General features: G+C 47.6%; 1 protein-coding gene across 1 annotated transcript; it reads right to left on the bottom strand.

The window, feature by feature from the left end:
* Positions 1-807: 807 nt before the first annotated feature.
* Positions 808-14664, bottom strand: LOC119651860. Its single transcript, XM_038055667.1, has 3 exons — positions 14427-14664; positions 992-2988; positions 808-931 (listed from the first exon to the last, which is right to left on the bottom strand). Exons 1-3 carry the CDS (start codon positions 14512-14514, stop codon positions 815-817), a joined length of 2202 nt encoding a protein of 733 aa, XP_037911595.1. The 5' UTR covers positions 14515-14664; the 3' UTR covers positions 808-814.
* Between the last annotated feature and the right edge of the window lie 88 nt (positions 14665-14752).

Genomic DNA, 14752 nt, shown 5'->3' with positions numbered 1-14752 from the left:
TTGCTGAAAATCATCCAGGGGTTATTCCTTCAGCAAGAGAAGAGCACCGACACATTGCAACCACCTCTGATGTGACGAAAATTCCGCCAGACACTAGAGACGAGCTGCTGGAGATCTGCGGTAGAATAGGAGACAATAAAGCGCCGGGCCTGGACGGAGTACCGAAGAAGGCTCTTAAGCTTGCCGTGAAATCCAGCCCAGATATATTCGCAGCGTGGAAGCGGCAGAAGTTGGTACTCTGCCTAAGCCTGATAAACCTCCAGGTGCGGAGGAAAATACAGAAGCGGTCCTTATCACTAAGCGCCGGAAGAGAAATTACGCCTGTATTAGAATCGGGAATCATCAGTCTACAGGAGGACAACTCTGAGGGTATGCTTTGCCTTCAAGACTGTCTCAGATGATGCAGCATTCGTCATTTCTGGAATGATGCCGATTGGCAGATGAGACGGTGAATATTACAATGCGAAGCCAATCTCTTCCTTATCGCAGACGAAGAACGTTGAGAGGGATAGATCTATAAATAGATGGCAAGAACGGTGGGAACGCTCGGGAAAGGGTCGGTGAACTCATAGGATCATTCCTGCCATCAAGGAGTGGTTGGAGAGACGACACGATGAGATTAATTATAATCTCACCCAGTTCCTCACGGGGCACGGAGGAAGGATATCGTCAATACCTGCACAGGTTTAAATCATATATAGTAACTGAGGGCGCTGATGTCTCGCGTCACCCGATTTTCAACTTCATCTCTATATCTCTACATAAAGCGAAAAGAATGCCAATCAAGAGAACTATACTATCACACTTACCATCGTCAAATCCTAGTTAAAATTCCTTTTCTCAAAGTAGTGTAAACTTTCTTTAGTGTTTTACCCATTGATTCCAGTTCCAAGTGACCATACTTTTTGGCATTCAGTTCGACTCTTAATTTCTGAAAATAGAATTTGAAGTTAGTAACCAAAAAATCTAGTGCTGGTTAATAATTTAGTACCTGTAATGCTTGTAACGGATTGTTTACAGAAAACATCTCATCGCTAGACGTATCATTATACAATTTTTCCATTAAAAACCTCTTAGTGTAGTACAAAGCTCCAGGGTCATGACACGTGATCTCGATAATGTTTTCAAGTTCAAAATATTCAATGTTCACCTGCTCCCCTAAGATGTAGATAACAAATTTATGCTCCAAACTTTCTGTCGACTGATCAGTTGGAGTGTCAAATGTCTCATAAATTTCTTCTATGGTTACAAGAAGTGGAGTTTTAATTCTCGATGAAAACTCCAAAGATGAGCTAGTTGAAGGCAAAGCATTATTTCTTGAATGTGCTGCGATTTTCTCATCAACTGTTTTTCGGTTTGGATCCACCAAAGTTTTTAGTTTCGATGAGAACAATTTGTCTATATTTGTATTACGCACTTTGGCTGGCATGGAGATGTACATGAAATCGACTCCAACGTTTAGGAGCGATGTTAGCGTTACGCGAATTTGGGGCAGAATTAAGATTTTACCTTTCTCAGTCTGCAAGAGAATCGTTAATGGATCTTCAAGCATGGTTGGAGTTACAGGAATACTTTTATAAATACATCTATCGCCAAGCAATTCTATACACAGCCGCCAAAGTCCACTTTTAAAAATAGGATTTGTCCGAATTTGCAGTTCTACTAGAGCGAAATAAGTGTTCTTTGTTAAAACTTGTTCGCTGATTGGATAGATTGTTAACCCTTGAAGTTCCGGGAGATCCTTGTAAAAACTCAATCTCGCTTCAATAAGATCTTCGTACATATCCTGACGTTTATAGATTGACATCAATTCTTGTTTTTGGCTTTCGCATCTGATCAGTTTTCGAATCCTATTTGGCTCTTCGATCAGATTCACCAACCTAGAGAAGTGAGCCTCAATCTCTTTCATCTTCTCGTGATTTAATTCTGAAAATTCATCATTACTAGCACCTTCCTTTGCTTCATCAAACTTTACTCGATAAAATATGTTATTTTCACTTAGACAAATCAACTTTTTCGTAGTCGAAACCCATGTCATAGCAACAATGCCGCTAATAGCTTTCTCCATCTTTTTGACTTCGATTGTATGTTCAAGTTTATTATAAGTGAGTTCACATTTCACAATCCGGAAGTCCTCGGAATAGAAAAAACAATTCTCTGCAAAAGTCGATGAAATTATATCTGCACCGGTCATATAAACCTTACGATCCAATGATTTATAGAGTTTCGAATAAAATATCATTTCAAGAACGCCACATTTCATGAATATGAGGATAAGATTTGGTTCGCTTATGAAACGGATCGATGCGATCTCTGATGCTAGTGTATGTATGACAAAAATACTAAAATCGCTTCCGTCTTCAGAACGTTCTCCAAGCAAACCGAACAGGCTGTTGTTGACAGTGAATAGGAACATTTCCGTTCCAGATAATGATTGTTTGGCCACCAATTCCAGGAAGCGCATATTTTCTGTATTAATTCGAATCGAGAGAATGCAGAAATTTTCATCGTTCCAAGAATTATTTAGTAAATTAACATCATCAAAACTTATATCAAAACTTCTTCTTCCACGGCTGATTTCCGCGATGTCAGTAAAATCACGATATGTCTCCAAAACTATCCGATTTTCTTTAGTAACTTTTATGATTGCAAATCCACTGGCAGTTGCTGTTATGCATCGGACACCATCCAGATTTTCGAGTCTTCTTAAACTTTTACAGGAGGAGAAATAGTAAACATATCCGGTTCTGGTCAAACAGAGGGTGTTGAAGTCTGTAACTATGATGTCACGAATGGTTCCTGGTAGATGGATTTTATAGGTATCCTTGAGGGAATTCGAATTGCCTGATTTTTTGAAGATGGATGTAATGATGGTGTCATGGCTCCAAGTAACGAAGACTGTTTTATTCTTGCTAGCATTGTTGAATAGACCAAGTGGAAAAAAAAGTGAATCCCTTATCGTCCAGTTTTTGAGATTGTTGCTCATGGCTGAAAGGAAAAGGAAAATTATTTGAATATTTAGCGCATTTCTAGGAAGAGAAGACTACGAAGTACAGAACTGATCAATTGTATGTTAAATCACAATTATCTTTTCACGATTTTACATTAAGCGCTATGTTACTTTTTGGTAATGCTTTCGCAGTCTAGCCAAAATTAACATAATATTATTCTTTCGCTTTTATCAAAATTTCGTTTGCTGTAAACCTCCATTTGGGGTCAAGCAGTGCACTGCAGGGTAGACTGACGCGAGGATGAGCTGTCTCTCTTCTGGGGCAGTGCGTGGCTTTTCAGGGGCCAAGCCTCTCGTCTACCAAGACCGTTAGTGAGTGGTGATAGCCACACCCTGTACGAGGTGACCCTACTGTTAACAAAACGCTGCGGATCTAGACTGGGGAGTCGAAAAACACCTCCCCCAATCCAGGGTGTTATGCGAACCGTGTCCATTGGCAAGTTTGCAGTCGAGGGTAACTGACTGTATTCGAACGGAGCCTCACTGATACCTGGTCGCCTCAGTGAGTAAGTTAGACCTTATCGTGCAAAGGTGGCTATGGCATGGCGGACCTCCTAATCCCCAAACTCGTGGGAATCAAATGAGTACAAAAAAACAAAAGAAAACGAAAACCAAACAAGCGGGGCGAGGCACATCTCCGAATTACTGAGAGCCAGGTGATTATACCCAAGAAGGGAGAAGTTGGGACGTCAAGCAGTGGATCCAAGGTTAACATTGGTATACTGCGTGGACAACAGCCAACGAGCACCATTGCTCAAAGAGCAGGGACCAGCAAAAGCGCGTCTGAGATAAATAAATAGACGTCAGGAAGGAGACAGGTCTCAGTGGCGCCGGTGTTAAATGGTACCTGCGCTATCTGAAGGAAGGTCTGAAACCAGAAGAGGCCCTTAAGAAGGCTTAGGACAGACCTTAGCCATCTCTACCAGAGCCGAGAAACCGGGGAGCAGCAGAGATCAGCCCGCATGAAGGGAATGGTCCCAAAAAAATCAAACCTGAACCCAAGGGGGGAGAAAACCCGGGCAGGTCAGGAGTGAAGGCAGGACCAAGGAAGCCCGCCATTAGCTATGCTAGTGTGGCCAAGGGCATTCGACTGGCTATACTGCCAAAAATGTTCCCCAAGCAAATATTCACTCGTGAGGAGCAGGAAATCATTGAGGACCTTGTCGTCAGGCAGATGATCAAGGGTTGGACTTCGAAACTGCTCTTCACCGGGATACGCTTTCGTCCAGGCCTTATACTGGTGGACTGCGCGATGGAAGACACCGCAGAATGGATTAGAACCATAGTTCCTAGATTGCCAGGCTGGGAAGGGATGGAACTGTCAACATGTGTTGGGGATGATATACCAGGAGCCCGCATGGTGACAGTTTTTCTGCCAAAAGCCGCGGCAATAGAAACGGAAGACCTTATGGGCCTCCTAATTGCTCAGAATGAAGATCTCTATACCCGACTATGGAGAGTCATCAGAAGTAAGGTGGAGGGCAAGGGTAAACTCCTCACGATCGAGGTAGATGACCGATCCCTGGAGGCGATTAAACGTCGGAGTTGCATGTGCACAGGGAAAGCCGAGGAAAGATACCTCGGAGGAGACACCGGGTGAACAACATACCGAGGTCCCCGAAGAAGTCTCGAAAACCATAGAGGCGGAAAGGAACGGATCAACCAGAGAAGTAGATCTGCTGCCCAGTGAAGAGCAGAAGCTGGACGACCTAGACCTAGGGCTCCTAGGGCTCAGGGTGGACAGCGATGCGCAGGAAAGCGCCATGTCGGAGGAGGAGGGCGACACTCCGACAGTGGAGAAGAGCTCCAAACAATAACGGAGCCAATGGCCAGCACTAAGGTAGCCCAGATAAGCCTCCACCATGCGGAAGCTGCATCTGCAGTGATTGCAAGGGCAAGAGGGCAAGTTCCAAGGAGAGCATTGAAATAGTGCTGGCTCAGGAGCCCTGGGTGTACCGGGGGCAGATTCGCGGTCTGCAACAAATCTCACTGGTGGCAATGGAATTTGTATCGTGATTTGACGTCGAATACCAGTCGACTCAGCTGTGAATAAGTACCTGAGTCAAATCAGGGTAATAATCTCGGGCGAGCGCAATGCTGACCACATTGCTTCCTAGTGTACCGTTACGGTCTTGAATGAAGTGCTCTAACAAACTTCAAGGCCCTGATCCAACATGGATTGTTGTGCCAACGATTATTATTATTATTATCAGACAGGAGGTACTAGATATAACTCTAGGAAATACCTCCAATTCCTGACCATTGCGGTCAGGAATTGGAGGGTGTCGGATGAACCCTCTATGTCTGATCACAGGATAATCAGATTCGACATTGAGGGTAACTCCGAAATAGAAAGAATAATAAGGAATTCCAGGAGAACGGATTGGGAATCCTACGCAACGCACTTGAGCAACAACATTTTTTTTTTTTTTTTTTTTTTTTTTTTTGGAGTAGGGTAGGTGAATGCGTTTACGCACAGAGTGTTGGACTCCCGCAAAAGCACGCTGGCGGACTACCAACTAAACACCTCCCTGTCATCAGAGAACTAGCCTGGAACCGTTTGACACATTACTTCGGGCTAGCCCTCCCGCTCTCCCGGCTTTGGGAGCCTTCAAGTCAGGGAATTCCTTTCACCAACGGGAGGGGAGGGGAGGAAGGGAGTTGTTAGTTCAGGGAACCCCTTACCGTCCGATCCCTCTGCCGGTCGAGTTCAATCTTCTTCGTAGTAAGAAGAGCCCGAACATAATGCGCAATACGATTCCAGCTGCCAGCGCTCTTCAGCATCTCTCTGACAATGTTGTCTGGAGAGAGCTCCCCTGTGTCTGCATAAAGCTGCTGGCGGAGGCCATCCCACCTCTCGCAAGAGAAAAAGGTGTGCTCAGCGTCATCCGGCACTCTATTGCAGAACACACAATCAGGAGATCGCGCCTTCCCAACCCTGTGCAGGTAAGACTGAAAACCTCCATGCCCACTTAGAAGTTGGGTAAGGAAGTAATCAATCTCACCGTGCTTTCTGTTCAACCATGGGTCTACTTTGTCGATGAGCCGCGCAGTCCACTTGCCCCTTGGCTCATTTTGCCAAGAAACTTGCCACTCGTTAAGGGTGCGTTGACGTTCTTCACGGGCAACCACTTCTCTTAAGTTTTCGCCCTTACGGCGATAGATAGCTTTGCGCTCCTTGGCAAGGAGGGCAACGGGGATCACTCCCGCAATCACCATCACAGCCGGTTCGGAGACAGTGCGATAAGCAGACGCCACTCGCAAAGCTCCCCGCCTCTGCACTTGAGCTAGGCGTTTACGATGCACCTCCTTGTCAAGAGCATCAGCCCATACCTCCGCACCATAGAGAAGGACGGACTGCGTTGCTCCCATGAGGAGACGTCTCCTAGTTGATATAGGGCCGCCCACATTCGCCATTAGCCGACTCAAGGCCGCGACTCCTGTTGCAGCCCTGTCCGCGGCTGCTTTGATTTGCTCGAAGAAGCTCATCTTCGAGTCGACCATTAAACCAAGGTATTTAACCGCTGGTTTTGACTCTATAGTCAACTCGCCGATCGATATGGGACGCAAGGTCGGGATTCTCCTTCTGGTCAGAATGACTACTTCGGTTTTCTCCAGCGCAAGGTTGAAACCGTGAGCAGTCATCCATCCGCTTACCCGTCGCATCAATATGCCAAGTCTGCTTTGCGCCTGTTCAACAGTGCGTCCGGCAACAAGTGCCGCAACGTCGTCTGCATAACCGACCAGGCGCGACTCTTCAGGCATATCGAGTCTCAGCAGACTATCGTAGGAAGCGTTCCAGAGGTCCGGCCCTAGGATGGATCCCTGCGCTACTCCCGACGTGATTTCCATCCTCCTCTGGCCCTCTAGCGTCTCATAGAACAGGGAGCGGTCTTTCAGATAATTCTTCAATATCCGCAAGAGATAGCTTGGCACGTGAAAGGAGTTCTCTAGTGTGCCCAGCATATCTGTCCATCTTACGGAATTGAAGGCATTTCTGACGTCAAGCGTTATGAGGAGCACTATCCGTCGAGATCGGCGGCTGTGCGCCCCGGCTCGATTAAACGCATCTACGACCTCCATAACAGCATCCACTGTAGATTTCCCTGTTCTAAACCCGAACTGCCTTGCGGATAAGTCCCCGGCAACACGGATCGCTTCAGCGAGTCTACCCCTGATGAGCTTCTCGAGCACTTTTCCGGCCGTGTCAAGCATACACAGCGGTCGGTATGCAGACGGGAGCTCCGGATCTCCTTTACCCTTACGGATTAACGCGAGTCTGGCCACTTTCCAGCGAGAAGGAAAAATGCCCTCCTTCAAGCACGCGTTGAACGCTTCGAGCAGCAATTCTGGCCGTTGGCGGAACACCAGTTTGTAAACTTCCGCCGGGATGCCATCAGGGCCTGGCGCCTTCCTGTTTTTCATAGTGAGAACCGCTTCTTCGAGTTCTCCCATTGTGAAAAGGGGGCAATCCACGAGGCTTTCCGCGCTGTTTACATCAACCCGTACAGGGTGTCTGGGGAACAATGCCCGCACAATGCGGTCCATCTGGTCGGTGCTCAGTATGCAGGGCTTCTGCAGAGCCCCGATTTTCCGAGTGACAAGCTTATAGCCAAGTCCCCACGGGTCATCATTCACCTCATTAACGAGATTTTGCCAGCCGCGAGCTTTGCTTTTATTTATAGCGCTGCGGAGTCTCCTTTTTGCTGATCTATATTGTGCCTTTATGGCACATGCCTCCTCGTTGGCGTACAAACGTTGTGTCAAACGGCGGAGCTTATGACACTCCTTCCGTAGGTCGGCAATTTCCGCCGTCCACCAGTACATAGAAGGCTTGTCGCGCCTGGGGCCCCTCCGGGGCATGGAAGCCTCACACGCCGCCGTTATCAGATTCATCACTGAATTTACGACGGTGTCAGCTGCGACACCACCACCCCCCGGAGTGCCCCCCAGTGCGGCCCTACCTGTTCCAAGAGCTTCGACGAACCTTCCGATGTTCACCTTCGCGACATTCCACACGCAGGGGGAACGTCGTGTTGGTGCTCGCCGGCAAGTAGCGTCAAACACTTCGAACGCAATGTACTGATGATCACTTGCCGAGAAGTCTTCTAGGACTCGCCACCCGTCCACCGATGATGCCAGAGATTCCGACGCAAAAGTGATGTCGGGAATGCTTCCTTCACAACCTGAGCGCCGAAACGTTGGCGTGGATCCGGTGTTTAAAATTACGAGTCCGGTTCTCGCCGCCATTTCCAGAATCCGTTTCCCTCTGGAGTCTGATTGAGGCATGCCCCATTCAAGAGCCCTGGCATTAAAATCACCGCCAACCAGGATTCGTCCCTCCGTGCTCGAAACGGCGTCCTCCAGAGCATCAAGCCGACGTTGAAAGTCCGGAATCGACTCATTCGGCGTCAGGTAAACGCTAAAAAACGTTATCCCTAAACACCGGATCCAGGCAAATCCGTCTCCCCGGCCTTCGGCAAGAACACGAAGTCGAACGTCGTCCCGAACCCAGATGGCAGCGGTGCCCGATAAGTCCAGATACCATGAGGACGGGTCCTTGTTTCGGTATTGCTCGCTAATCAGCACTAGATCAGCATTTACTTCCGCAGCGAACTGTGCTAGCAACTGGTGAGCGGTTGCACTCCGGTGCATGTTAATTTGCAAAATGCGGATCATGGCGTTCGCACCCTAGCCCTCTCCAATTCCGCCCTGAAGATCGGACACCGTCCCGAGCCCGCAGTGTGTGCGACGCTTTCGCCAGACGCACCACGATCCCTGCAGAGAACACAACTCTCGCTTTCCTTGCAAGTCTTCGCTTGATGACCCGCTTGGCCGCATCTCCGGCATGCTGTCCTCCTGTCCGGACCCTTGCAAGCTGCTGACGTGTGTCCATAGTCCAGACACCTGTAGCACTTGGTGGGGACTATCCGCATTCGTACCCTGCATACTACCCATCCGATTTTGATTCTCCCGCTGTTAAGGAGTTTCCTCGCATATTGCTCGGGGACATCCACCACGGCAAGTTTTTGGCCTCGAGCATTTACAGAGGTAATAGCTACCCGGGCATTGGTTACCTCTGGACATTCACGCTTTAGCGCCTCCTCTACTTCGACCTTTTCTGTGAGGCAGTCAAGATCCCGTATTTCCAGAGAGCACATGGGTTCTAGGCTGGAAACAAGGGCCTTCTCCCCCAATAGCCCCTTGACCGCTTCGCAGAACGTGCTCTTGTTGGTCGTCTTTGGGCCCAGTTCGACGAGAACTCCACCACTCCTCGTTTTCCGTATCGAAGACACCTCTGCTCCGTTCTCCTCGGGTTTCATCCTGTAGCGGATTTCACTAAGGACTTCCGCAAATGTCTTGCCTTCCGTCGGCTTAATGAGCAGAGCCGACGGTCTAGTCCTTCTTCGTTTCGTCGTTTTTTCCGCTACTGGCTTTGGGTTGGCAGCCTCCTTGTTTTTGGACAGACGTGTCTCTGGCGCTGGAGTCCGTTGTTTCTTTTTATCCTTTTTCGCCTTTTTTTTTTGGGCCTTGGAGACTACTTCGATAAAGTCTCCTTCAGGCACGTCGTCCTCTTTCCGCTTTTTCCCCTGTTCACTTTGCAGCGGGCTATCTGCGGTCCGTTTGACGCAAGCAGCATTCTCAGCGGGGAGTGCGACTGTTTCTGCTCTACAATCGTCTTCCGCTGCTCTCCATGTGCGTCTATAAAAGGAAACGCGGTCCAGTAGTTCCTCCAGTTCCATCAGCCCGTTTTTGACGCCTTTGCTGACGTTTCTCTGAAGGAACGTTGCCGACCGCATACGCTTCACCACTGCTGCGCACTTTCGGATGAGCCTTTCCTCTTCGGCTCTAGCGAGGACAGTCGAATGCATTTCCACTCGATTTGTGCCCAAATCCATCTGCTCAGGACTAGCGTTTCTCACTGAGCTTACTTCCAGGACAGGGGCACTGCAAGGTAGTGGAGTTGCCATCCCCGCACGGTCAGTCGCACCACTTGATGAGGCTTCCTCTTTATTTGGGCGCCCCAGCGTCTCATCGGGTATATCAGCCCTCGTTGCCTCTTTCACTGGTCGCTGCGGTGAGCGACGCATCTTTGTGCTCCGCCCAAACGCACCCAGCTCTTCCTCCTTGTCTGTTGTTTCGTCTTTTTTTTTTATAATTGTCAGAACATTCTCCATGAAAAAGTTACCAGCGCATCGTGTGCAAGGGAGCGGGCCGCAATAGTCAAGAACGGGTATACCCTCGGGGACACAGCCCCTACCCCAGTTCCCTGAGGCCTGACCTACGCTTAGCTGATCCCGGAATTCACGGACGGATCAGCGCTCGCTCGGGGCAACGCGGTCTACTAACACCGGTTCAATGCACACTTCCCGACCAGGGTCCCGAAGGGGCTGGCTCCTGATACACGTCGCAACTACCACCTTGGCAGAGCTACGCTCACATCACCCCGTCGACGCCGACAGAGAGTTGTCGACGACTCCGGAGACTCCCAGTGTGTCCCGACGTGTACCGGTCATTCGCGGTTCGCTCTTCACCGAGAAGCTTTCTCGAGGCTACTACCTAGGACGCAGGTATGCTGCCAGCTAGGGGGCAAAACTACTTACTCGGGCACCTCGGGGACGTCACACCCCGTATCGTAAGCGACCCGTTTAAAAATCGCTAACGACCCCTGAGGGCAACAACATTGCCCACCCTCAAGGGGGCGGTGACATCAGGAGCGAACTGGAACTAGAAACAGTGGTGGAAAACCTCAACACAATCGTCATTGACGCATATGAGGCCAGCTGTCCGGCTAAGACAGTTAAGTCATCAAGGGATGTACCATGGTGGAACAAGAACCTGGCCAGGGTAGAACAAAGGCACGAAAACTCTTCAACCGGGCAAAACAAAACTGGGAAATGTCAGAGGTACAAAAAATGCACTGACTGCGTATAGAAATGCGATCAGGGAAGCGAAACGGAACAGCTTCAAGGAATTCTGTGAAGGGATCGAACAGATCACAGAAACAACCAGGCTGTACAAGGTTGTAACCAAAGACGGGGGAATATCCTATCTGTTTGAAAAAGGAAGCTGGGACATTTCCCGGGGTCCTACCCCACGGTGGCAGGCGACAACATTCTACCTGACACCCCAACAACGAATAAAAGGGGAAGAAAGGAGAACTGGAAACTAGCAAAAAGAGATACTCAGAAGCTAGGCTAAGGCGGGCAGTGGGAACTTTTAAACCACTGAAATTACCCGGAGTAGATAGCATTTCCCCAGCACAATCCAGAGGCCTAGAAATCATCTTAAAGTCTCTTCTGAGTGTGGTAAGGGGGGCATAGCACTAGGATACATACTGAGGCCAGGAAGACGGACAAAAGTGATAAAAGGGATCGTTCGTACTCAAAACGGTGGAGAAAGTCATAGACTAGATCTAAAGCTTAATCCCCTATATCAGCGTCAACACGCTTACCGCACAGGACGGTCAACTGAAACTGTATCAGCTGACAGATATACTACGGGATGACATAGAAACAAAAAAATAGCGCTGTGTGCGTTTTTGGATATTGAAAGAGAATTCGACGACACGTCGCACACAGAGATGGGCAAAATGCTAGAAAAATAGAAGTACCGACAGGTACCAATTCTATTGTCATGAACTCTATTCAAGGTTGTCCACAGGGCGGGGTACTATCGCCGCTTATGTCAAGTATGGTAGTGGAAGAACTTCTGGACGTGCTAACAAATACTGGAATACAAGTCCAGGGTTACGCGGACGACATTGTTTTAATCTGTAGGGGCAAATATGAGGATACCCTATGTGATAGAATCCAAACTGGACTAAGAGTTACTAGTGCCTGGTGCAGGAAGGTGGGAGTACGGATCAATCCAGCCAAAACTACCATAGTACCATTCACTAGGAGACGTAAGCTTGATCACCTGGAAGCCATAAGGTTACCTAACATGGAGGTGAAACGAGAAACAGAGGTCAAATATTTGGGAACTACGCTAGACTAAAAATTACTCTCGAAGACACATATCGGAAACATTTGTCGGAAAGCCACGAGGGCTCTGATGACTTGCAGATCCATAGCGGGAAAAAATGGGGTTGCAGCCCGAAAATACTACTTTGGATATATACTGCAAAAGTAAGGCCAATGATTACCTATGGAGCGGTAATCTGAGCAGAAAGAACCGAACTCAGCACACAAGCCAGGGAATTACATAAGCTCCAAAGGCTGGCTTGTGTGTGTATCAGTGGGGCAATGAGGACATGCCCAACGGCATCCCTGGAGGTCCTTCTGCGATTAACCCCTGTCTATCTGCACATACAGATGCAGGCAGGATGACCGGGAGTATCAGTGGGGCAGGGCGCTGCTTAAGCCGAAGGAAGATTGATATTCTTTCTAGGCGGTATCCCGAATTAATGATACCAAGGGATAACATGACAACGAGATTTCACTTCGATAAGAAGTTTGAAACACGTTGGAGTAACAAGTAAACTAGGAGAGCGTGGCTACGACATACGGCTTAAATCAGCAACTGATCACTTGGTACACTGACGGATCCCTCACAGCAGAGGAGTGCCGGTGTCATTGGTCCAAGGAAAATGTACTTTGAGCCAATGGGCAGGTGCACTAGCATATTCCAGGCGGAAACATACGCCATAGACAAATGTGCCTCTTTTAATCTGCAAAGGAACTACAGGGAGCAGAACATAGCTATTCTCACCGATAGCCAAGCAGCGATCAAGGCACTTAGGTCCAACCAGGTGAACTCTAAACTGGTATGGGAATGCCTCGAGAGAGTGAATACACTCGGCTCGTCCAACAAGGTCTGGATACTCTGGGTTCCAGGCCTTGCTGAGTTGGAAGGCAACGAGGCAGCTGACGAACTGGCCAAGCAGGGAGCGGCGACGACTTTACACGGGCCAGAACCCTTCTGTGGAATCGGTAACGATTTCATGGCTATAACACTAAGAAATGAAGAGGAACGGTTGAGGAAACTATACTGGGCGGGCCTACGATGGATGGAGCAGTCCAGGGTGCTTATTGGGAGATACAAATCCATGCGCACAAAGGATTGCATAAACCTCACCAAAAAGAATCTCCAAATCATAGTGGGAATCCTCAATGGTCACTGTCGGCCAAACTGCCACTTAGGGAAGCTAGAGATATCTTCAGGTTTTGTGTGGAGTGTGATGAAACCTCTATACACGTCCTGGGACAGTGTCCGGCACTTGTGCAAATTAGGTCGAGGCATCTGGGAGAACACTTAATACCAGATGCAAAGTTGAAAGATCTGGAAGTAGAGACTATACTAAAGTTCCTGCTTGCTTGAGATACTATGATTCATAGGTAAACTATAACCAGTAAAAGGGGCGCAATAGTTCTTTAAGGACACGGTGCTACTTTCCCTTAACAGAATAATGCAAATAAATTCCTCAGACACCTCCACTATGTTCATGACATTTTACTCTCTCACCGGATCAAAAATTGGCGAAGTGACTTTGGATTTGTAAACTGAGGTGGGAAAGTAGGGTTGGATAGAAGATAAATACTAACTAAACCAAGATTGCCAATCTGCCGGGCCATCACATCTTTCTTATCTGAATTTATCGGCAGAGTATCGAAGGCATCGATCGATTTGTATATCCAGGAAGCGTTGTTTTTGCCGACGGAAAATGTACTTATCTCAACACTAAGTTCAAATTGAGACTGTTCTGTGCTAGTGTTTCTTCTGTGTTGATATATGATTGTATCACATTGAAAGTGACCATCACTTTCACTTGAAAGCTTCAAGCCTTCGTCAACACCTACTTGCCACATATGGGGGGAGTACGCTGGCCTGATACTTTTTCAAATGAAGAACAGGGCTGTACGTGAAATTATCGGAAGGCGAAAATGGCAGTGTATAGGTCACACATTGAGGGGCGCCAATTGCATTGCTGGCTAGGCCAGTCAGTGGAATCGCCTCTCCCAGAGGGGACGAGTTGGTCACCCTAAAAGTACTTGGTGCAGAACTGTAGAAGAGGAGTGCAGGAAGTCCTGCGAACGATTATATGCAAGACTTGTTCATTTTCCGAGAAAAAAGTTCGTATTTGAATTGGATAAGAGCCTAGACGTTGAGAAGAAGAGTAAAGTTTACTTGAATCGCTAAGGCTATATTGTGTCACCAGCACTATTTTCTTGTACATTCGTCCTTAATTTTTCATCAGAGTTCAAGAAATAATAATACTTTCCTCCAAACAAACAGATTACATCCTGTCTCATCAGCTCTCAAAACTTCGATTTGCCGGAAAGTCTCTAAGCAGGGAGGATTAGTCTGTAGATATATAAGTACATTTTTCTAGCTTATTAGATACTTATCTAAACATAATCCAATTTCTATTAATTTATTATCAATGATTAATGTAAATAGAATCTACATTTACCTGCGACGTTGTTTGAAACTAACCGCAATTGGTTGATTCCAACTACCGAAAACTGCTTTTTCCCGGATTCCTGGGCAATTGCATACATACGTTGAGTGGATAATTCCTTTTTTTATCAAAGTTCCTCAAAATGTTTCATATTCACCAAACTAGTCGTCTTGTTTTTTAGAATGCTTCCACTATGCCTTCACCGATTCTAAATCATGTACCTCGATTTACACCGCGGTAGTCAAATTAGAAAAAGGCGCCACACGATTTCACCCACTGTCACATATGTATAACCTCTCAGAAATTCAAAACAATCGCTTGATACACTGTTGCAATAA

Source organism: Hermetia illucens, chromosome 3 (assembly GCF_905115235.1).
Source record: "Hermetia illucens chromosome 3, iHerIll2.2.curated.20191125, whole genome shotgun sequence".
In the NCBI taxonomy this organism is placed as follows: domain Eukaryota; kingdom Metazoa; phylum Arthropoda; class Insecta; order Diptera; family Stratiomyidae; genus Hermetia; species Hermetia illucens.
Note: the sequence above shows the minus strand (reverse complement) of the source record. Positions and strands in the feature narration are given on the sequence as shown.

Excerpts from the sequence above, each read along its gene's own strand:
- LOC119651860 (XM_038055667.1), bottom strand. The coding sequence starts at position 14,514 with ATGTATGCAATTGCCCAGGAATCCGGGAAAAAGCAGTTTTCGGTAGTT. Across the intron at positions 2,989-14,426 it reads AGTTTCAAACAACGTCGCAG|CCATGAGCAACAATCTCAAA; the intron begins GTAAATGTAGAT and ends TTTTCCTTTCAG. Across the intron at positions 932-991 it reads ATCCGTTACAAGCATTACAG|AAATTAAGAGTCGAACTGAA; the intron begins GTACTAAATTAT and ends TTCTATTTTCAG.